The following is a 23,429-nucleotide window of genomic DNA, read 5'->3' as shown; positions in this document are numbered from 1 at the left end:
TTTTTTTAAGTTTATTTCAAAGTCAGAAGCAGAAATCAAGAATGAATTACAAAGTATCTTATGGCTTGAAGAAACACTGGGTAACATATAGCATCATATATTGAAATCACGTCATTACACTATAAAATGTATATAATAACTGAAACATTGTTTCATAGTTATTTCTTCCATTGGAACAGTACCACTTCAATCTATTTTATAACCTCCAAACCTCAAGAGATGGTAACCTGAAAGGCTATTTTTTGCACATGTTGGTTGTGAAATAATAATGAAAAAACTTTAAAACTCACAATGCAAAGGATTACATATCTATCTTGTTCCAAACCACAAGCAGGTTAAAAAAAAGGCTCAATGTTTTAGGAATAAAATCAATTCAAGATTAAACAAAGCAACATCCAAGGACTTTTCAAATATGAGGTTTAGGGCAAGGATTAAGCTCAAGGCGCCAAAACTCACTTTAGGATTTTCAGAAAAGCATGAGACTTGACAGTGTCTCTGGAAACTGAAGAAGACAGTGCTACAAAGTTAACAATGACAAACTACCTCGGTTGACACATAATAGCTTCTCATGCTACAGAATATACTATGTAGATCATCACACCAGTTTAAACATCCCAACAGGGTAGAAATGGGTTATTAACACAAAACTCTCCTGATACATATTACTTCTGTAAACAATGGATGGATAGATGGGCAAAATGATCCAGTAGTAATCTGTGTAACAAAGAAGTATTTTAATCCAGAGAATCTGGTGGGACCTGAATATTTTGAAAATGTTCTCTCCCCCAAATTTTCCAGCTCTGAAATCAATGATAATTTTTATTCATACATACTTGTAAACTTTCATTAAAAGTCATCAAACTGAAACATTCAACAAAGTGCCATGAAAATCAGCCGTTTTGTACTATTATAAAGCAATCATATCTAAGTTATTTTCACTTGTCTTAATTTTTCTTGCGGGAGTGTTTAAGATTCCTTCTATCAACACATACTTTAGTGTGAAGTACCCAGTTTAACATTCTGTGTCAAGACTGTCGGAATGCAACCTTAATCATCACTCTCAAGTACTCACATGGTAGGAAAAAAATACAGTATGTAAATATAAATTATGCAGTCATCAGACCAGTGTATTGCAAGTATTATTTTCACTAAGCTAATGGGACTTGGCAGTCTGTCAGTAAAATGTGATATACTATTCTAAGAATATGTAAAGCTTTCGAAAAACAAAGAACAGACTCAAAGGTCTTACAAGTTTTTAGTGACAGAGCATCTGCCTCTGGCATAAATGCCATAGGCTCCCAACATCTACTGAAGAAATAAAACAAGATTCACAGACTTTCTCTACCTAGCCTTCTGGTTTCTTTTCTAGATCAACTGCAGGTGGTCAGGAAGTGAGGGCAGGGCTGCTGTTAGAAGCTGAATCAGGACTGCCAGCTCATCCAAACTCAACCTGGAGTTGTATGGCTAAGCCAAGTCAGATTCATCTTTGAACCACTCTCTCCAACCTTCTTTTCCTCTTAATTTTACTCTTTAATCAGCTAACTTGTTTCATTCTGGCTAAAGAATTTAAGAGCTCAGTTTTAATGGACAAAGTGTAGCAAGAAACTAAATTTAGCTGTGACAGTGTCTGAGCACAGGTTTCTTAGTCTGACTCACCACATCACCAGATCTTATTAGCATGCATGTGTCTAACACAAAGTAGCCAGTCTCACTTGATAAACAAATCTACCTCCAGTACAATTTTAACTAAAGCCTTAGAAATATTATTTATAATAACATGTTTCAATTTTATTTTCACAAATTTTCCAAGGTTGTTATTATCTCATTTTTACTCACAGGGAAACTAATGGTTACAAAGTTCAAAGGACTATTTCATTATCCCATCATTAAATAGGGATTGTGATTCATTCCTTATAATGCTTTGCATACAAGCTAATTTGTATGTTGTCTCACTCCTGTAAATAATATTAGCAACAGACTTAAGTATGCACCAGCATTATTCAAACATATGCATTTACTCGATTACAATATTTTTTTAAATATTTTATGCAATTTAAAAGCTATCATTTGCTGTAATTCAAAGTGCTCTCTACTGAATATTTGGGGAACTATATTATCAAAATAAAACCTGACTCTAAAATCGAAACTTAATTCTAGAGCATGGGCAGGTGAGAAATACATGACAGTCTGTGAAATCACAAATTTTAAAAGCCATAATCTGAGAAGCTTGCTCAGGAAAAGCAATCCGTGAAGTCACGGATCTACCCCATCAAATGCCCCTTCATCGGCCAGCACGGGGAACCCTCGGGACAAAGGCCAGTTCCTTTCTTCTCTAGTTCATGCTCCCTGTTTGTCACTGCTGCTTGCTTATTCAGCTTCCTTGATTTCACCTATCTCAATCTACTTCAGATAGCCCCTCAAACCTTTTAATGTAAACTAGAAATAACACAAATCCTCAGTAAGTGTGAGTACTACACCTAGCAATATGATTACATTAAAACATGCAGCCTTTTATTATCTGCAACAGTTTGCAGATAAGCGCTGGTACTGTTTACAGTAAGAGATATACAGCAAAACATTTTGCAATGACCATATGAAAAGGCCTGAAATCTTGAAGCTACTTCCCACTTCCACCCCAACGGTTAACTTATTTTCCCCAAATAAACTATAGGAAAATTTGTAAACATATACCAATGTCACAGTACTTCTTCTCATCATAACCTAATAGTATACCAATTATACAATTCTCTATCAATTTCTGTGAAAAACTAATCATCAAACTATTTGGCGTGTAAGGTCACTGATGAAGCATACCACTTCTATAGCATGTGAAAGGCCTTCAGTTGTAGGTGTTAACTAAATTATCACCTTTTTGGCTTTTGTTTGCAATCATAAGACCTCCTTATAGACAGGAGGCATGGTGACACACATCTGTAACTCCGGTTCTCAAAAGAATAAGACTGGATGATCTAAAACCTAAGGCCAATTTCTGCTACACAGTAGGTCCCTACTGTGCTCTCTCTGACCCCTTTCTCCCTTTCTCTCCTTCCTCCCCTCCTCCTCCTCCACCAGTTCCCAGCTGGCCTTTCTCTCCCTCCCCTCCTTCCCTCCCTCCCTCTCTCTGCCTCTACTCCCTTCTCAACCCCCTTCCCATGTCCCCAAATAAACTCTATTCTATTAAACAAAAAGTCAATAATACAACAGAAAGAAATAAAGATAATAAGAGCATGATGAATTAAAAATAATAAAAATAAAAATAAAAATAATCACATTATTTTGATGTCCAATCTCTGAAAACTTGAAAAAATACAGAAGTCAAACCCCTTAAATTTCTTGAAAATATATATGCCATCATTTAAAAATTAAAAATAAATCCTTTTAAAATGTTTGTGCACAGGATGGAGGAAAGAGAACATTTATAGTTTGGATCTGAGGACAACTTTGTGAAATCACTTTTCTCTGTCCACCTCCATGTGAAGTCTAGAGATTAAACTCAGGTCACCAGGCTTGTAAGTAAATGGCTTTTGTGCTGGACCATCTTATTGGGGCCCCAAATTAAAGTTCTGGGATGGGGAGTTCAAATCCCCTGCACCAGCATAGAATATGTACTTAGCAGCAGAAATCTGGTATCTATTACCACTCTGCTAGGGGTGACAGACATAGGGTAAATACCGCAAGCCTAGCAGAATCAGTGAGGCCCAAGTTCAATGAGAGAGTCTATTTCAAAAATGAGGCAGAGAGCACTAGAGAAAGACACCCTTCCAAAACTCCTGGCTTCTACACACACACACACACACACACACACACACACACACAAGTACAGTTTAAAGATTTTAAAAGAACTCATAGAATGGTAGGAAATACTTGCAACTATAACTGTGGTCGTGTTTACTGTTCCCAACACATAAGGAATTCTAATATTTTAATTTAAGAAAACCAATACCCCATTTTAATAAGCAAAAGGCCAACATAGAAATGAAAAACTGTTCACCATCAGGAAAATGCAAATTAAAGCTACAATGAAGATATTACTTTATATCTCCTTGTTAGAGTAGCTACTATCAAAAAGATGAAAGATACCAACAGTGGTATGGAAATTAGTATAGCTATCATAGAATAAGATACATGGCCATTCTTCAAGAACCTGAAGCAGAAAAAGCTCCACAATACAAAGTTTGGATTCACATCTAAAGACCTGAACTATATGTCAAAGGGATCTGTGCGCGGTACATTACAGCACTTTTCACAACATCCAAATAGCTAATCAACTTAAAGAGTCCATCAGGATGAACGGAGGCAACACTTACTTCATGATGGGTGAGCATGCAATTCACTGTGGTAAATGAAATAAACCAAGCAAACAAACACTTCACAATCTCACAGACAGACTGCAAAAGGAACTCACATATCAAAGGAGAATGGGCATTATCAGGGTTCATCTGGTAGAGATGGCAAAGGTTGGTCAAAGGCTACAAAGTTTCAAATAGGGAGAAATTTTTAGGCAAACTAAACAGAAAGATTAGTACCAATGTATTTATTAAAACACTAAGTAAAGCTCATTTGTAAAAGGATGACTGTAGAACCTGGAAAGGCTGTCACTGCTATTAATACTCAACAACATGCTGCTTTTATTGAGGTACGTGTGTGTCTGTCAAATTATATTGATAAAATTTAAACTTTTAGAGGCTTAAACTGTGCTATCAACTTAGGAAAAACATATCCCAATTTATTATGGTAAAATGACACTACCCAGAAATTAACAGTCACATTGGGCTAGAAATAATAAACAATTTTTCCATTTGCACAGAAGTAATGCACTGTATTAAATATGCAAAGTCCTACCTACAAGAATTTGATTACAGAAAAGGAATCAAGAATCCTCTAAATAATGAAAGAAAAGTGAGGTGATGGATATGTTATTTAAGTTCACTAATTTATTTCAAACTGTATACATTAATTCAAAATACCACACTGCACTCTATTAAACATACAAGATTGTGAAAATAAAACATTCATTTAAATTTTAAGTCTTGTGGGGTGGTGGTAATGAACAATTTGGACCCTAGCACTTGGAAGCCAGAGGCAGGGGGATCTCAGTGAGTTCAAGGTCAACTGGTCTACAGAGCAAATTCCAGGTTAACTAGGGCTATACAGGGAAACTCTGTCTCAAGAGAAAAAAAAATTAATAAAATAAAAAATTAAATTAAAAAACCAGTAACATTCAGCCAAGTGTGGTAGCACATGCCTTTAAACTCTAGCACTGCAGAGGCAGGCAGGCAGATAGATCTCCATGAGTTAAACCTTAGCACTGGAGAGGCAGAGGCAGGCGGATAGAGCTCCATGAGTTCAAGACCAGCCTGGTCTATACAGAATTCAAGGACAGTGAGGGCTACATGAGACCCTGTTTCAAGAAAACAAACTAGTATTTATCTTAGCTCTTCTAAACATGCCAAACAAGGCAAGTGTGCAGTAGCAAGTCAGGGTCATTCCAATGAAAACCTACCACTCCCTTTGTAAAGTCCTGCTCACACCTCTTCACATGCCTTGAATACCAATGCACCTCCAAAGTTCTTGTTCTCGTTAGCAGCCTTTACAATGCCATTAATAAATAAAGAAGCAGCTCATATAGTTTAAGGATTAATCGATCCCAAGAGTATTTCCACCATAAATACACTAATCAATAAAATTCTGCCATAAGTCTTTACATAGTACTTACAGGCAAGTGTATGTGTGCAGTTATGTACTAAAGGGTCCCTAGAAGCCCAGCCCTTTCTTTCCTTGATGCGCAACCATCCACTACGTCTCAAGGCTTCACCACATAAAGCATGAGCATTTCTGGAAGCCTCCATGGTCATATAACTTTGCAATAAGCTATAACTGTATTGCTTGCTTCCTGAGTCAATCACCCATAGAAAGCAGTGAGCAGTCCTCCAGAGAGGAAACTGATTTCATTCTCGTTGAACAAGAATCCTCCTAATTCATCTGAACCACAAAGCCTTTTAATTTCTTAACAAGCTGCGAGGGCTACAAGTCGTACCATTAAGGTCTTTTCCCAACTGTTTCATATCTGTTAATCTTGAAGCCAAACCAACCAGTGTTCATGTCTAAAATCAATAAACCTGGATGAAGTGCTTTAATCCAGATATCAACTACTTTATTTAAAACTCACTCAAGGCTCCATGTATACACGTCCAGGCACTTCTGTCTCTACCTCTCACTGCATTCATTCTCTTTTTCAGCTGTTGTCTGCTTCTGAGGCAGGCTCTCATGTAGCCCAGACTGCCTTAACAGCCACATGCTGGCCTAGCTCCTCTTGCTCCCACTTCTCCAGTGCTAGAATTGCAGGTCTGCACCATCTTGCCAGTTCATTGTTTGTGCAGGCACAGAAATGGCAAATGACTGACAACTGATTACACAAAACAGCCTTATGCTGCATTACCACAAACAACTTAGCACATTTTCCTCCTTCTCCTATTACTTTACTTAGCTGTCATAAACTATTTCCAGAATTATAACAACTTCTGAATCAGTATAGCTTCTGAAATATTAAGAAAATGTTAAGTTTACTAATGAAATTCAGTGATTTTTAACAATATTTTAATACTGAGGAAATTCACACTAATTAAAACAAACTCTAACATTTAAAAAAGCCCCAATTTTGAGATGTAAAGTTTACTATTCATAAGCAGAAAGCCAGAAAATATTAAGCAAATAATTGTCAAATATTTCAAATAAATTTCTGCAAATGTTATAGGAGAAACATTAAAAAATAGTAAGTCATACAGTGAAAAAAAGGAAGAAATCTTAACTGGAAATTAAAAGTACCTGTCTCATGCATGATGGAAAATAGAAAGATACACAAATGCACAAAATGAACAGAGAATCTTCCAAATAATTCATCCACACTAAAAAGTACTTTAAGGTAAAAAAAAAAAAAAAGAAATCAAAAAGTTGAAAATGAGAACTGCCTAACTAGGCCTATACTTTCATTCACACTAGTATCATCGACAGGTTTCAAAGGGCAATGTAGATATTAGTTTGCTTAATTTGAGTAATTTTCCCTTTTACCTTATTTAAAATAGCTCTTAATGAATAACTCATGCTATCTCATTCCTGAAGTTTCAACTAAATGTGTAATTTGACAAATGCAAAAGTGAATATTTTCATATGAATCATTATTATTGATATTATGATCATATATGTACCTCCACTTTACTTCCTTTATTAAGAATAGCACTTGGGAGGCAGAGGCAGGCGGATTTCTGAGTTCGAGGCCAGCCTGGTCTACAAAGTGAGTTCTAGGACAGCCAGAGCTACACAGAGAAACCGTGTCTCGAAAAAAAAAAAAAAAAAAAGAAAAAAACAAAAACAAACAAAAAAAAGAATAGCATAGTGACAATATCAGAAGTGGAAACAAAAAGGGCAAGAATGGGAGAAAGGAGGAGAAAGGAAGAAGGGACCAGAAGAGAGGGAGGGAAGGGGTCTACATTGTGTGGGAGGTCACAACACACCACACAACTTCAAATAAGAAGGCTTAAGTGTGACTCTTACTCTGTGGTTTTTTAATCAAGTTATTTTCACCTTCTCAATCTGTTTTGTCACACAGCTAATAGTGACAATATCACCTACCCTAACTCACTGCCTTCTGACCAGGGAAATGCCTGCTAAACATGAATAATAAAAAAGTTAAAAAGCCTTTCTTAAACTCATCACACTAGATTTCGAGACCTAACAATGAAATCGCATCCCCTAACTCCTAAGACTCGGGGACTGGTGAAAGGCATCACTTGCATACGCACAAAGTCATTTGTATCCACAATATTTCAACATGGGAGCTGACGGGGCTTTATAAAAAATAAAATGACAAGCTAAAACTCTTAAGTCGTGAATTCTTTTCTGTTCAACTAATGACAATATTTAGATGAGGAAGTAAGATGTTTTAAAATTGGTCAAGAAAGCTGAAAGGCAGCTCAGCAAAATGGTTGGTCTCTGAGCTGAGTCAGGAGATGTGATTTCTAGTGTCAACTATTCCACTAATAACTGTTTGACCTTGGACAAGTCTCTGGGCTTCAGTCTGCTTATCTATAAAATGTCTACAGAAAATCAGAGATGAGATCAAAGTACAATTTAATCTGAGTCTTACTTGGAGAGGCAGCTTGATAAAATAAGTAAAATCAAGTAAGCTTGATAAAATAGCTCTACAGGCACTGCCAGCATTGGAACCCTGGCTCTGCCACTAACAAGACTGATGTACACACACAGCATAAGGACAGCTTACTACAATCTCTGACCTGTTTAGAATGCTTCACTGAAACATTAAGTCCTACTAAAACGCAGATGTATAGAATCCTCGGGGTATCCAAATCAAGACAGTACCCTTGTATTAGCACACTAGTTTCCTATGAAAAGATCAAAACTCTAAAAAGTTTTATCAAAAAGATAGTTCATGCTATATATTATAGACACCACTGAAAAGTTACTAATACTGATGTAAGAGCAGCTGCTCACTGAAGTATCAGAGTAAAATAAACTTGGGATGCTACTTGCTTTTTAAATCCACAACTAAAGACAACGTATAACCATAGTCTGTGACAATGAAAGTAACTTCGGAAATACTACGTAGAATTAGGAAACGTAAAGTGAACGTCTAACTCCTAGAAATGTGTAGTTCCTAAGTTAACAATCAACCAATAGGGGTTTCCCAGGCACGTCGTGTTTGCCAGAATCTGGGCACAGATGAAAACAGATACTAAGGTACAAGGCTACTTAGTTAGACGAGTTCCCAAAACTTGGAGAACCCAGTGTGTCCTATTGTACCATCGCTTTTTACACAGTAAAATCCACTTGTTTCCAACGTATTATGTCCTTTTTGGCCCATGTAGGACTGCTTCCCAATGACCATCAACGTTTAGTACCCTCACATCAGCTCCCAAAGATGTTCAAACCGGTCCCTGACATCAGGATCCTCACAGAACCTTAAGGGAGCAGCCTCTGGGATTTTATCCAATCTACAAGCGTCAGACATCCACACCTGCAATAGACCATTCGCCCTGCTATGTCACCTCTGGTCACTAAACTAGTTGCATCGATTAAGTTCTTCCCCCTAAAGTACTGCTAGTGCAGGCAAACTCTACTTCTTCAAACGTCTGGTTTTTGCACTGGACAGTGGGCACTAAGGAAGGGGAAACTGATTGGTTCATCGTTGCTGCCCTACTTCCATTTCAGGTCAAATGAGAAAAACTGTTCCCACAGAGAGAAGCAAGGGGGCCATCCGCGGGTCAGGAAGGTGGATGCCAAACTGAACTTTGGGATCAGGGACTGAAGGAACGTGACGGGATGTGGGGGCAGGGGAGGAGGGCGCGAGGCCAGCGAGTGTGGCTGGAGGAACCTGGCTCACTTCGCGGAGCAGCCAGTGTAGGGCTCAGGCCGGCTGCCACCGCCAGGAGGTTGACCCGACCCAGCCGGGAGGGGAAGGGCCCCGCAAGCCGGGGACACCGACAAGGGCCAGCACCGGGACGCGGGGACCACGTCCGCCTCGGGGCAGGCGGAGCGGACTCCAGGAAGGAGCGACAGCTCGGGCGAAGGGGAGCGGCGGCAGGAGGAGGTGGAACTCTGCCGAGTCAGCACCGCGCCCACTCGGTGGCACTTGTGGGAACCCGGCGGCTGCCCGCCCGGCCAGCCGGGCCTCGGCTCCGGTCGGGCCCAGCGCCGGGAGCGGCGTCGGTGACGGGCGGGCTGGCGCCGGCCGCTCACCCGCCTCTCAGGTAAACAGTGGGCGCCGCTTACCTCTGTTAACATCATTACACCCCGGGGGAGTGAGGTCCTCCCTAGCCTCGCCGCATGGCAACAGCCGTAGCAGCAGCGGAAACTGCCCGGGCCGCCGCCAACGGCGGCAACTGCTGCTTCAGTCCTGTCCCGGGCGGCGGCTTTACTCGGCTTCGCTGGCTTCCCCCCGGCCCGGCTGCTCGCGACGGACGCGCCGCCATCTTGGAAGAGCGACGTCCGCGTCTCCCCGCGACGTGCGCTCCCATTGGCTGGCGCGCCGGGCGCGAGCGTCTTGTGACTGTCTCCATGGCGCCGGCGCGCGCAGGGTCGGCGGCGGGGGCTGGGCCGCGCGCGACCCGGGACCTCCTCTGCGGGCTGGATCCCGGGCCACGGTGGTGGCGGGTTTGCGGGCGGGTGGCGCAGCGGAGGCTGGGTGCCGGCGGAGAAACTGGCATCTCGCGTCTCCCCGACCCTGTGGAGCCTGTAGAGTGCTCCGGACACTCGGCTGCGGTCCCCTCCGCAGCGCGGTGACCTGAAACTGCCGCCCGCGCCGCGCCTCATTCCGAAACTTCGGCCGAAACTTGCCTCTGTTGCTCCCAGCGCTCAGTAAGTCCTGTGCTGGGTGCGCGACAGGTTGTAGACGCGATCAGGGCAGATCGCCTTCACCCCGATCCTGGCAGAGTTAAGGGCTACTGCTTTGCTGATTGGCCAGAACCTGCTCAAGCCTGAAGGCTTAGGGTTTCTTTCATAGTCTTAAAAATCAAGCAGCTTTTGCCCGGTAGCTGTAGTCTCTATGGCTTTATTGGGAATTAAAAATATATATATATATATATATGTTTATGTATCAGAGTGAACGCACTTCAGCATATGTCTCTGTAAGTAGTTACGAATAAAAGGAGACTGAACTCTGAAGTTCTGTGGCTAGAACTGCTGATACCGTGACACCTATCTCGGTCCACGTCTACAGGAATGACACTAAAAATCACTCGCTTCTTCCTGAATTGCCCGTGAAGTAGTTTTCTTTTCAAGCCTCTGCTGTTACAAACCAATTTACAATGAAACTGAGAAGTGTTTGGGCTTGAAAAATAAAACACTTGTATCTCATTCTTACCGGAGGAAAAAAAAGAGAAGAAGTTTATAAAAGGGATTGTGGAAAACTAAAGCCAGTAGTTACTTCCTTTGTGATGGAATCTGCACTTAACAATGGTACTATTGTGCTAAATGTAATTTAAGGAGGTACTCATAAATTCTCACCACAGTGAATAAAGCAAGTGCATTACAAACCCTGTGTTCTCTATTCTGTTCTGTCCCTCAAAAGAAAATTTCATTTAAGATGTCATACAGACTTTGAAGAAAAGCCCTGACTGCTCCAGTGAGTTTAGAGCAAAGTTGGGTTTTGTTTGTTTGTTTGTTTGTTTGTTTTTACTGGGCAACTTATATCTAATTTTTCTGTTACTGGAACAAGTGCATTCTAACTTCTGCAATACAACCAAATATAATTGTAGCACTGGCAGATTAATCTATAAATAGGAAACAAGATTGGAAAATGCAAACTGTGTTAATACTGAGAGAAACCAAGAGAAGAGACAACAAGGAACCTGAAAGAAGATACTGTTCCATCCTGTAAATAAGAATGCAGAAGGTTCATTAATGTTTAAAATACCGACTATTGAATTAAAACTGTAATTTAGGTGGCTTCCCTGGGTATTCTGTTCCACTTTTTCCATCAATTTCCTTTTGTATAAGAAAGATGTTTTCCCTTTTTTAAAGGTGACAAATTAGGAGCCCTAGCTGAACATGCTCAGAGCCCAACATTAAATCCCCAGGACCACTTAAGTCAGGCGTAGCAACAAATGCCTGTGATCCCAGCACTTGGGCTGTGATGCCTGGAGCATTAGAAATACAAGGTTATTGTCAGGTTAGAAATAAGTAAGCAAAGCCAGTTCAAGGCCATCTGTAGCTAAGGGAGACCCTGTGTGAAAGCGGGGAGGAGTGGAAATGGATTTGCACACAAACCTGTGCTGTGACATGGGTGTGCCTTTAGCATTCAGAACCTTGTAAGCCTGGGAACAAAGCAAGATTCCTAGTCCTGCCGATCAGATTTCCCAGCCAGAATCTTTGAGTATGACCTAAAAAATCCTGTGCTGATTGTCTGCCCACACACACCCCTTCCAACACCCCACACACAACTTATTTCGACTACACAGTTTGTTCTAACAACTCAGGCCCACTCCCTGCTCCTGTAATAACTGGACATCCTGTGACAGTAATTAGCACAGCTAGACAGTAATAATTAACACAATTGACTCTATTCAGAAGAATTCTTACCAGTACCAGCAAGGAACCCTGCCCTGGGCTCACATTTACTATGTTGCCCCTCACCTACCATCTTCTCTGTTTGCTGTGTTCTCCTTCTCATAGTACTTATACTTGCTGGTTCCCTTCTTATTTTCTGTCGTCTAGTAGAGTGCAGGCTTCATGAAATCAGGAATTTCATATATTCAGCTATGCTGCCTCAATGCCCCCAAACACTGGACCAGTATGTGGCACAGAGTGGATGTTCAACGTTTCTTACATGGATAGTGAGCCATTTCCTAAGAGACCTCAGGAAAATACCCTAATGGAAGCTAGAAACAAATCCTCTGTGTTGAAAACTCAAATATTTAAAACTTAATTTTGCATACTCTTATTTTATATTTTTGAGTCACTGCAGAGCTAGCAGGTGTCAGGACAGACTTTGTATTTTCCTAGTGACACTAGGAATGAACCTAGGCCTCGTTGCCTGCTAAAATAGAGCTCTACCAATCAACTATATCTCTAGATTTCTTGTTACTCTTTGTCTTTACATAGAGTTTCAGTGTTTTCCTCCAACTGGCCGTGAACTCACTATAACCAAGGAGGGCCTTGGGTTTTCAATCTTGCCAGGATTATTGGCCTAGTTTCTCTTGACCATCTTACAATGTTGTTGTACAAAAGTATTGCAGTGTTGGATATACATCAGTCTTCTAGCTAAAGCAATAAAGCAAAATGTGCCTTTGTAGAAAGTTACAGAATCTGAGTTATGTAGCTGGAGAAGAAGCTGCCTACACAAGCAACTCTAAAAGTCAAAGTAAGCCCCCAATTTAGCAAGGGTCACAACTCCATTCCCTGTGACCTTGAGGATGTCCTATTCCTGCCAGTTGGTTTAGAGGAAGTCTGAGATAGGAGGCTGCTGGACTACCGATAAGAAATTTAAAACAAAACAAGCTTTCTTTTGAAGCACGTGATACGGCAGAGGGTGTGCTTCTAACAGCTGTGTGGATCAGCCTGAGTAACAGCGAGAGGATGACCCAGGAGAGGTAATGGGCAAAAGCTAACCTAGATACTGATGGACAGGCCACTGATGATCTCCATGTCTGAGCCTCCAAAGGCTGAATAGTTATTGCCAGTTTCTTTGGTTTCGAAACAAAAAAGATTTTTTGACATAGTCATCTTTCCACAAAATGGGTCTAATTTCATTTTGAGAAACTGAAAAAGTATGTGTCCTTAACTCCCCAAACAAATTGCATCTATCCAGCAATGTTCATATTTAAATTTGTGTGCAATAGGCCAATCTTAGTTTTATTAGTAAATCATGATTATAAAATTCACAGTGTTGCAATATATGTATTCAGTTAAATCAAATGAGGAAAGTTAAATATTTTATTATCTTTCTGATGAAAACCTCCAAATCCTCACTCCTAACAGATTTGAAATAAGCCACCTGCTGCTGATGTACACTGTCCTATAGAGAGCACTAAACATCATACTTTCATTAACAAGGTCCAGAGCTGCCGGGCGTGGTGGCGCACACCTTTAATCCCAGCACTCGGGAGGCAGAGGCAGGCAGATTTCTGAGTTTGAGGCCAGCCTGGTCTACAGAGTGAGTTCCAGGACAGCCAGGGCTCTACAGAGAAACCCCGTCTCGAGAAAAAAAAAACAACAACAACAACAAAAAACAAGGTCCAGAGCCAAACCCATAACACAAGATCGAAATAACATACTGAACACAGACATACATTCTAAGAACACACAACAGTGTAGCCCCATTCAGTTTGAAGTTAGCAGGATAATTCAAGTCTCAGCGCTGTAAAGTCAAGCTTTGAATAGCCCAGCATATCCTTTTCTTCTCATGCATGGTACTTTATTGAGGATCTACTGACACAATTTAACACTAAGACAGACAAATAATAGGGAGCTTCTGCTAACAGCATAGAGAACCACAAAATGATAATGTTCATTTATCTCTTCAATAATAGCTCTAAAACAAAATTACACTAAGATCTATATAGGAGTACATTACAAATATGTAATAGCCTGATATGGTAGTAGAATCCAATCAATGGTTTTAAAAACAAATACTTTGAGCTGGGAGATGGCTAGATGGAAAATGTTTGAGATAGATAGATAGATAGATAGATAGATAGATAGATAGATAGATAGATAGGAAGATAGAAACTTATATATACTGAGGACCTGAGTTCAAATCCCCAGAACACATGAAAAGCTGATCTAGGTAGGTCAGATCCATAACCCTGCTGCTCCCCCAGGAAGAAGAAGTTTGAATGCCAGCTTGCCTGGTATGTGCAACAGGAAGAACAAAAGAGACCTTGCCTCAACCAAAGCAGAAGGTGAGGACTGGTCCTTACAGTTGTCCTCAAAGCATACATAGACCATAGCATGTACATGCCCCATACACACACATACAAATACGGGCTTCTTTTTCTTTTGAGTATTTAAAACCACAAAAGCTAAATATAGACTACTTTTAAACATTTTATTCTTGATCACAGACACTGGTGCCATTTAGTATGGATCATAGCAGGCATTTGGAAGAAGCCTTACAGATCCATGACAGGTTTCTCAGGTCACCTGCTTACCACCTCACTGGTACTGATGCTTGTCACTGTGAGGTGCTTCCCTCCTCAAACACATAAGTGGATGCTCACAGTCAGCTATTGGATGGATCACAGGGCCCCCAATAGAGGAGCTAGAGAAAATACCCAAGGAGCTAAAGGGATCTGCAACCCTATAGGTGGTACAACATTCTGAACTAACCAGTACCCCGGAGCTCTTGACTCTAGCTGCATATGTATCAAAAGATGGCCTAGTTGGCCATCACTGGAAAGAGAGGCCCATTGGACTTGCAAACTTTATATGCCTCAGTACAGGGGAATGCCAGGGCCAAAAAGTGGGAATGGGTGGGTAGGGGAGTGGGGGGGAGGGTATGGGGGACTTTTGGGATAGCATTGGAAATGTATTGAGGAAAATATGTAATAAAAAAAATTAAAAAAAAAAGAATCACAAAAGGCAGTCCTTTCCTAGAAAATGCAAACGTGCGCTGTTCTTCTCTGGGGACAGTGCATTAGCAAATTGCTTGGAATTCTTTTCCATGAGAGGTTTGTCACTTCTCCATTTGGAAAAACTTGTTTATTTGACAGTTTCATACAAATAATAATAAATTTAGTCACTAACATCTTTCTTCATACTTTCCTTCCCCCCTCCCCCCGACCTTCTCCCCATGGAGCCCTCTCTCCCTGGTATGTCTGCTTTTTGTGTCCAACACTCCAAGTTTAATGGCAGGACCTTGCCCAAGCATGGGTGGGCGGTTACCTATTAGAACACAGGAAGCGAAGCGGAAATGTCAAATCACAATTACAGATATAGGGACCTTGGTACTTCTTTTATACTGTAGTTGTAATCCACACTAGTTTATTAATCTGAATCTCTGCTTTTTATATGGTGATGTGCTTTCGGTTGCCCTTTGCTGTTTCATGTGTTCTGGTCAGTGTGGGATGAGTGTTGTTGTTGTTGTTGTTTTGTTGTTGTTGGGGTTGGGGTTGATGGGTGTTGGGCACTTTTTTGTTTTTCCTTATGACTACTTCCTCTACTTCTGGTTGCATAGGCTATAACTGGCCCTTCCTCAGCCAGGCCTAAAATCAGTCATTTCTCAAAGAAACCTCTGCTCCATTCATTGACAAATAATCTTAGAAACAAGACCTGGACTCTAGAAGTACTCTTTCCTGCTTGGACTGTTTTTCATTTTGGGCCATTAGAGCTAACAGAGCCAAGAGACTGCCGGAGTTACTTTTCTTATTGCTGTGAGAAAAGCCCCTATAAGAGTATTGAGAGATTAATTTTGGATCAATTTCAAGAAATACATCCTATGGCTTTCTTAGCAACAGATTGCAGCTTGTTCACTACAACCAACCAGGAATAGAGACCAACTTTAAGATCTACCCCCAAAACCAATTTCTGTCAGCCATTCCACACAGACCTAAAGATTCCACAACCTTCCAAAACAGTGCCACTTGAGTGTCACCAAATGTTCAATCATGTGCATCTATTGAGGACACTTTGCATACAAACAAGAACAGAAATGCATGTATATACACCCATCTACAAGTATGTTTGTACGTAACCATCTATATCTATATTAAGCTAAACATAGCTGGTCATGCTAGTTCAACCCTATAGTCCCACTGATTGGGAGCCTAAGGCAGGAATTCAAGGCCAGCCTAGGATATATGAATCAATATCTATAAATACATAAAAGTGTATACAAATTTCTCCAAATCTAACATATTATCAGAAAGCTCATTATAGCCTTCTCTCTTTATGTACAATTCATACTTCAATAGTAAGAAACTGGCTTTCTATCATCTGTGTGTGTGTGTGTGTGTGTGTGTGTGTGTGTGTGTGTGTGTGTGTATTTAATTGTTCCTTTCAATATATATAGAGAGAGACCAAAGAAAGAGTTCAGTGAAGTGCTTATTTTGAAAGCATAAGTTTGATCCTCAGAACCCAAATAAAATTGCTGAGCATTATGGTGCACACTTGTAATCCTGGCCTTGGGGAGGCAGACAGAGCCCATGGGCCAGCCACCCCAGCCAATGGTGAACTCCAGGGTAAGCAAGACCCTGAAAGGAGGTGGACAGCATTAGTGAGGAGTACACCACACCTGAAGTTACCTTCCAGTACACACATGAGCCCATGTGCACACAGACACCCAGAGGCACATATAATCATCAACACACATGCATTTATAAATGCATGTATAGCAATATCAGCATTATTAGCATCTACTCTCATGGGAAACATTTATTACCCAGAGTACAGAGTTTATGCCTGCAGAATCATTAGTTTTATAGACACACACATTTCCAAAGATACTGGTATAGCACCTCTTCTCCCCTAACCTTCAGTGAGATTGTCTCCTGTATTTAGAATACAGTTGGATTCCTGGTGGCCGTTGGCTTTCATTCCTGAGATCGACCAGATCGAAATGGCTTGGGTTTGTTTTTATTTGCGAAGGATGCCTTGCTGCCTGTGCAGTGAAGTTCCATGCATCTTCACAAATTCATAATGTCATGTATTCACCTTCATTATCACACGGAACAGTCTCATGACCCTAAAACATAAGGGAAGAAGATGGCACAGTTGCTTTCCCATGGTCATTTGTAGATCTGAACAACCAATGACTTTATTGAATAGACATATTCTCTATAATACCCAACCAGCTAATGTTTACTAAGTTTTTACTGTGTGTCAGAGTCTAAGTGCTTTCACAACAACCCCGTAAGATAACAACTGTTATTATTTCCATCTTACAAAGGAGAAAACTAAAGCCAGAGAGTAAAAATGTTTTGCCCAATTTATACAACAAATATAATAGTACAATCAATATTTTTAAAAGTATATATACATAGGTGCATTTATCTTACCATATATACATATATACATATAGTCTTATATAAACACATGTGTATATCATGTAGAATTATATGGTCAGTAATTATTGTATCTGTATTTATATTCAGATGCATTAAGGTAAACCTTAAAACTAAATCATTTCACACATCTTTGTCTTCGATTTGACAGGAGTCACGAATGTGATTGGACTCTGACCTCCTGTTTTTGTCTTCAAAGGAGGAAATGAGAAACGGAATCAGTTCTAGACCAAGCCTAATATGCCTCCTTATATAAGGCTTACCTCAGCTACTTCCATGTTTACAGAAGAAGGGTGAAATCAAAGCCTGCCATTATATTGCATCCTGTCTTACTGGCCTAACAACTAAGGCTGCTGCTAGCTTTTTACTAGTTTGCTCTCAGAACCCGGATATACTGTTCCATAGCAGTGTGTTAGTGGGCTTGTAGTCTGGCATGCCTTCACCCTTTTGTCAATGATATTTTGTTTTCAGTTTTGTTTCAGAAGATTTGAAGCTGAAAACTACTTGTAGTAAATATATAAACAGCTAAATGGAAGAGAAATTACACATGTGCCCTGGATAATTATTGCCTATGCAATAAAAATAGAGTTGAGGACAGAAGGTTTGCAGCATGGCCCTGCCTCTTGGTATTAATAGAACAAACATCCTTGAAGTGAAAACTCACCAGTTAAGTTGTAGTTTCTTTTTCTGTAAAGGTAGATTGAAATGTATAGTTAGATTAGCCCTGCTATATGGCCCATAGCACAGCAGGTTATCTTAATCGCCAGGCAAAACCTGTGCAGCAAATCAAAAGGTTCTCTGGGGTTCTTTCTGCTTTAAAACTCTGATATCGCTGACAAGGAGCCGGTTGCAGTTTCCTTTCCTATCACTTCTCCCACTAGCACATTCCTCACCCACTGCCTTACACAGAGCCTCACTGCTGAGCAGCTGCACTGCTGCTGTGAACTGCTTTGCGAATGGTAATGAACTTCCATTGCCACCTTTCCGCCCAGGACCAGACACCTCCTGCCCTGAAAAGCATATGTGCAGATGATCAGAAATCAGAAGAATTGGAGGAGGAAAAATCAAAACCAAACCAAAAGCCAAAACAACCACCAAAACCCTGTTGGCAAGTAAGAGAAAAGCCTTAAATAAGGCATGTGCGAAATCAGCCTGCTCTGGAATATAGAAGGACCTTTCACCTCTTTTGCATGGGGAAGATCTGTAATTTGTCTTGTTTGTTAAATCAGCAAAATGCTGAGGGTTTCACATGTTATTTTTAAAAATAGATGTCCTTTTCGGGCTTTCCTGCTGCTGGGGAAGCGCTCTTTCCGTTGCTAACCGAAAGCCAAATGTTCTGCTTTGAATGGGACCTGTTTGCTTATATTGATAGAAATGCTACATGAAGGGATGAATGGAGGACTCTGTGTGTGTGGGTGTGGGTGGGGATGTGGGTGTGTGTGTGGTGTGTGCAATTTTTTCTGCTTCTATAAGAAAATCACCTGCTTTGAAATACGTGGTTGATAGAGGGCAAATATCCAAAATATACAAACAACTCAAGAAGTTAAACCAAATAGCCAAATAACCCAGTTAAAAATGGCGTATACAGAGCTAAACAAAGAATTCTCAACTGAGGTATCTCGAATAGCTGAAAATTACCATAAAGAAATGTTCAACATCCTTAGTCATCAGGGAAATGCAAGTCAAAAAGACCCTGAGATTCCACCTTATACCAATAAGAATAACTAAGATCAAACACTCAGGCAACAGCAGATGCTGGCGAGGATGTGAAGAAAGAGGAACACTCCTGCACTGCTGGTGGGATTGCAAATTGGTACAACCCTTCTGGAAATCAATCTGGTGGTTCCTCAGAAAATGGGAAATAGTTCTATCTGAAGACCCAGCTATACTCCTGCTGGGCATATACCCAAAAGATGCTTCAACATGTAACAAGGACACATGCTCCACTATGTTCATTTTTATTTATAATAGCCAGAAGCTGGAAACAATCCAGATGTCCCTCAATGGAAGAATGGATACAGAAAATATGGTACTGGAATACTACTTAGCTTTTAAAAATGACAACTGCATGAACTTTGTAGTCAAATGGATGGAACTAGAAAATATTATCCTGAATGAGGTAACTCAGACCCCAAAGGACATACATGATATGTACTTACTGATAAGTGAATATTAGTGCAAAAGCTCACAATACCCATGATACAGCTCTCAGACCATATGAAGCTTAACAAGAAGGAAGGCCAAAGTGTGGATGCTTCAATCCCACTTAGATGGGAGAACAAATATTCAGGCAGAGGGAGGAAGGGGTCTAAGTGGGCGAGGGGAGAGGGAGGGAAATAAGGGGGCAGGATCATGTATGGAAGGAAGCAGGAGAGAAGCCAGATGGCCAGGAGAATGAATAAAAATAAGTAGCAGTGGGAGGTGGGGAACTTGGGGGACCACTAGAAAGTCCCAGATGCCAGGTATTCGAGACACTACCAGGACACAATGAGAATGACATTTTCTGAAATACCCCACAAAGACTACCTCCAGTAATTAGACATGACCCCCAGTAGAGGGAGGGGACCATGCACCCATCTCAAAACTTTTAACCCAGAATTGTCCCTGCTAAAGGAAATGAAGGGACAAAATTGGAGAAGAGGCCATCCAGAGACCACTCCTCCATGCGATCCATTCCATCCATAGACACAAAACCCAGACACTGTTGCTGGTGCCAAGATGTGCTTGCAGACAGGAACCTGGCATGGCTGTCCTCTGAGAGACTCTGCCAGTACCTGACTAAGACATATGCAGATACTCACAGCCAACCATTGTACTGTACCTTGGGACCCAAATGGAAGAGTTAGGTGAAGGGCTGAAGGAGCTGAATGGGATTTCAATCCCATAGGAAGAACAACAGTATCAATTAACCAGACCTCTCAGAGCTCCCAGAGACTAAACCACCAACCAGTCCTTGGCTCCTGCTACATATGTAGCAGAGGACAGCCTTATCTGTCTGGCATCAGTGGGAGGGAAGGCACTCTGTCCTAGGGAGGCTTGATGCCCCAGAAAAGTGGGATGCCAAAGGGTGAGTCCAGAGTGGGTGGGTAGGTTGGGTGCACCCTCTTAGAGGCAAAGGGAGGGGGCATGGGGTGAGGGGTTCATAGAGGGGAAACCAAGAAGGGGGATAACATTTGAAATGTAAACAAATAAAATGATTAATAAAAAAGTTTTAAAAAGAACATGATTGGATAGTTAACAAGATAATTCTTTAATAGAATCATGGAATTTGCTATTTTGTTTATACATTGTTTCTGATTAACCTTAAAGATGGCTGTGGAATTCATACTGGAAACACTTAGCATCACTTACCACCCAGTGATCAGGGCTCTCAAAGAACAAGTTTCTGCTCTTCACATTTTTTGCTTGACATAATTTAGCCTGGAATCAGAGGAAAGAAATAGATGGAATCTGGCTCCCTCATCAAATCCTATGATCACAGACGTAAAGCGCAGTGTGATCACTCTGTGTCTCGGCCTCTTTTCCTGTTGCTATGATAAGATAGCCTGACAAAAGAAACTAACAGGAGAAAGGATTTATTGTCGCTCACAATGAAAGTACAGCTCATAACAAGGAAGTCTTATCATCTGGAGCTTGAATGACATCACATTCACAGTCAGCAGAGTGGGAAGGAAGGATGCGTATGCTACTCAGCCCCCTTTCTCTATTCATGCAGTCAAGAATACCAGCCAAGGGAATGGCACCAACCACAGGCAGGTTTCCCACCTCCATTAAGGTAGTCAATATGATCCCCACAAGCAAGCCAAGAAGCCAGTCTCCCAGATAAGTCTAGGCTTGGTCAATTGGCCATCAACACTAACCATCGCACTCTATTTAAGGAAAGCTTACAGAGAAACATCACCAACAATATAATGCAATGTGCACGTATACCCAGTGATCCAGGCTGTGGGAAAACATACAAGGGACTGCAGTACAAGACTGAAGTCAGCACAGGAGCAAATATGGAGATAAAGTGTAGAGCAGAAACTAAAGGAAAGGCCACCCAGAGACTGTCCCACCTGGGGATTCATCCCATATGCAGTTACCAAACTCAGACACTATTATGGATGCCAAGAAGTGCATGCTGAAAGGAGCTGGATATGGCTGTCTCCTGAGAGGCCCTGCCAGAGCTTTACAGAGGTAGAGGCAGATGTTAGCAGCCAACCACTGGACTGAGCACAAGGTCCCTAATAGAGGAGTTAGAGAAGGGACTGAAGGAGTTGAAGGGGTTTGCCACCCCATCGGAAGAACAATATCAACCAACCAAAACCCCCCAAAACTCCCAGGGACTAAGCCATCAACCAAGGAGTACACATGGCTCCAGCTGCATATGTAGCAGAGGATGGCCTTGTCATGCATCAATGGAAGGAGAGGCTCTTGGTCCTATGAAGGCTCCATAGATGCCCCAGTGTAGGGGAATTGAGGGCAGGGAGGTGGGAGTGGGTGGACGGGTGGAGGAGCACCCTCAAAGAAGCAGGGGGAGGGAGGATGTGATAGGGTGTTTCCAGGAGGGAGGGAAACCGGGAAAGGGGATAACATTTGAAATGTAAATAAAGAAAATATCTAATAAAAAGAAGAAGAAGAAGAAGACTGGAGTCAGAGTAGACATCAAAATAGGAAGATTACAAGTTAGAGACCAACTTGGGCACATAGTCTGAGTCAGCCTAAACCACATAGTGAACTGTGTTTAAACACAACAAGCTGTATGCAGTTGTGTGGTAAACTACAGAGACTGAGACTGGTGGATCACTGGAGTCTGAAGACATTTTGGGTTACAACCACAGATTAGAGGTCAACCTGGGCTATGTAGTGACATAATGAGACCCTTCTCAAATAAATAAATAAATAAATAAATAAATAAATAAATGGAAAGAAAAGACTATCTGATTATCCTATGCTTCAGATAGGACCTAAGGCCCGTTGGTGGTGGCACCTGCCTTTAAACCCAACACTAAGAGGCAGAGACAGGCAGATCTCCAGGCTTGAGGACAGCCTGTAAAGTTAAATTCTGTAGTATTGTGCTCTTAAGTACGTTACTGTGAAACACTTTTTCTACTTCTAGAATCTTCAAGTGTGCGGGTGTGGGTATGAGTGGGTGGGGGTGTATGCCAAACTCCAGCTGCGTCAGCTGCATTTTCTTTAACTTTCCTCTACTAGGAGCCTAGCCTTTTCTGCTTTCCCAGACCAATGGCATTTCCCTCCAGTCACCTGATAATTAACCATATTGATAAATCTATCCTTTGACCAACCCATGCTATTTCACTTGAGGCTAGTTCCCAGCTCCTAAACCATTCACTTACAACCAGGAGCTCAGGCTCCATCAGAGTACAGAGAGATGATCCAGTGACCTGACACTTATCAGCAAGAACAAGTCACAAAGCACGTGAACGTATATTCTATTATATACGTGAACTGATCATGCTATTTTTCTCTTATTTATTAAACTCTTTTAGTCTTAAACCAGGTGCCTAGAAACAGTTTTATTGTTATTTTGAGACAGGTTTGCTCTACATTTCTCCAGTTTTCCTGAAACTTGCTATATAGATCAGGCTGGTCTCGAACTGACAGAGATCTGCCTGCCTCTGCCTTCCCTGTGTGGAGATTAAAAGTGTTAGCTGACCTTAAAAACACTTGAATGCATTTGTTTCTGTTATAATTCTATAGTTTGGCCTTGTGTTTTTCTTTGATTATTTTAAGGAATGAAAATGGAGTATGATGGTGCCTGCCTGTAAGACTTAAGGGCAACAAGTCTGGACTCAGACTAATATCAGACAAAATAATTACCAAATGATGTAATACTATGCAGTTACCAAATTCATTTATTGAAAGGTTATTCCATTCACTTGTTTCTCCTGTTTCTTAAAGCTTGTACAAGTC

At 41.1% G+C, this 23,429-nt stretch overlaps 1 protein-coding gene across 2 annotated transcripts in view; it reads right to left on the bottom strand.

Moving 5' to 3' along the window:
* The window catches only part of Snx13 (sorting nexin 13), a 96,264-nt gene extending 85,923 nt beyond the window's left edge, over nt 1–10,341 (bottom strand). The window contains exon 1 of one of the 2 annotated variants that reach the window (XM_021178789.3): nt 9,787–10,341. In XM_021178789.3, the coding sequence (XP_021034448.2) occupies nt 9,787–10,326 (540 nt within the window). In that variant the 5' untranslated portion in view covers nt 10,327–10,341. The remainder of the gene's footprint in view (nt 1–9,786) is intronic. The other variant, XM_021178790.3, reaches the window with a different exon arrangement.
* Between the last annotated feature and the right edge of the window lie 13,088 nt (nt 10,342–23,429).

This window comes from Mus caroli, unplaced genomic scaffold (assembly GCF_978045245.1).
Source record: "Mus caroli unplaced genomic scaffold, Mus_caroli_1 scaffold_14, whole genome shotgun sequence".
Taxonomy (NCBI): Eukaryota; Metazoa; Chordata; class Mammalia; order Rodentia; family Muridae; genus Mus; species Mus caroli.
This window is presented reverse-complemented; position numbering and strand designations above follow the sequence as displayed.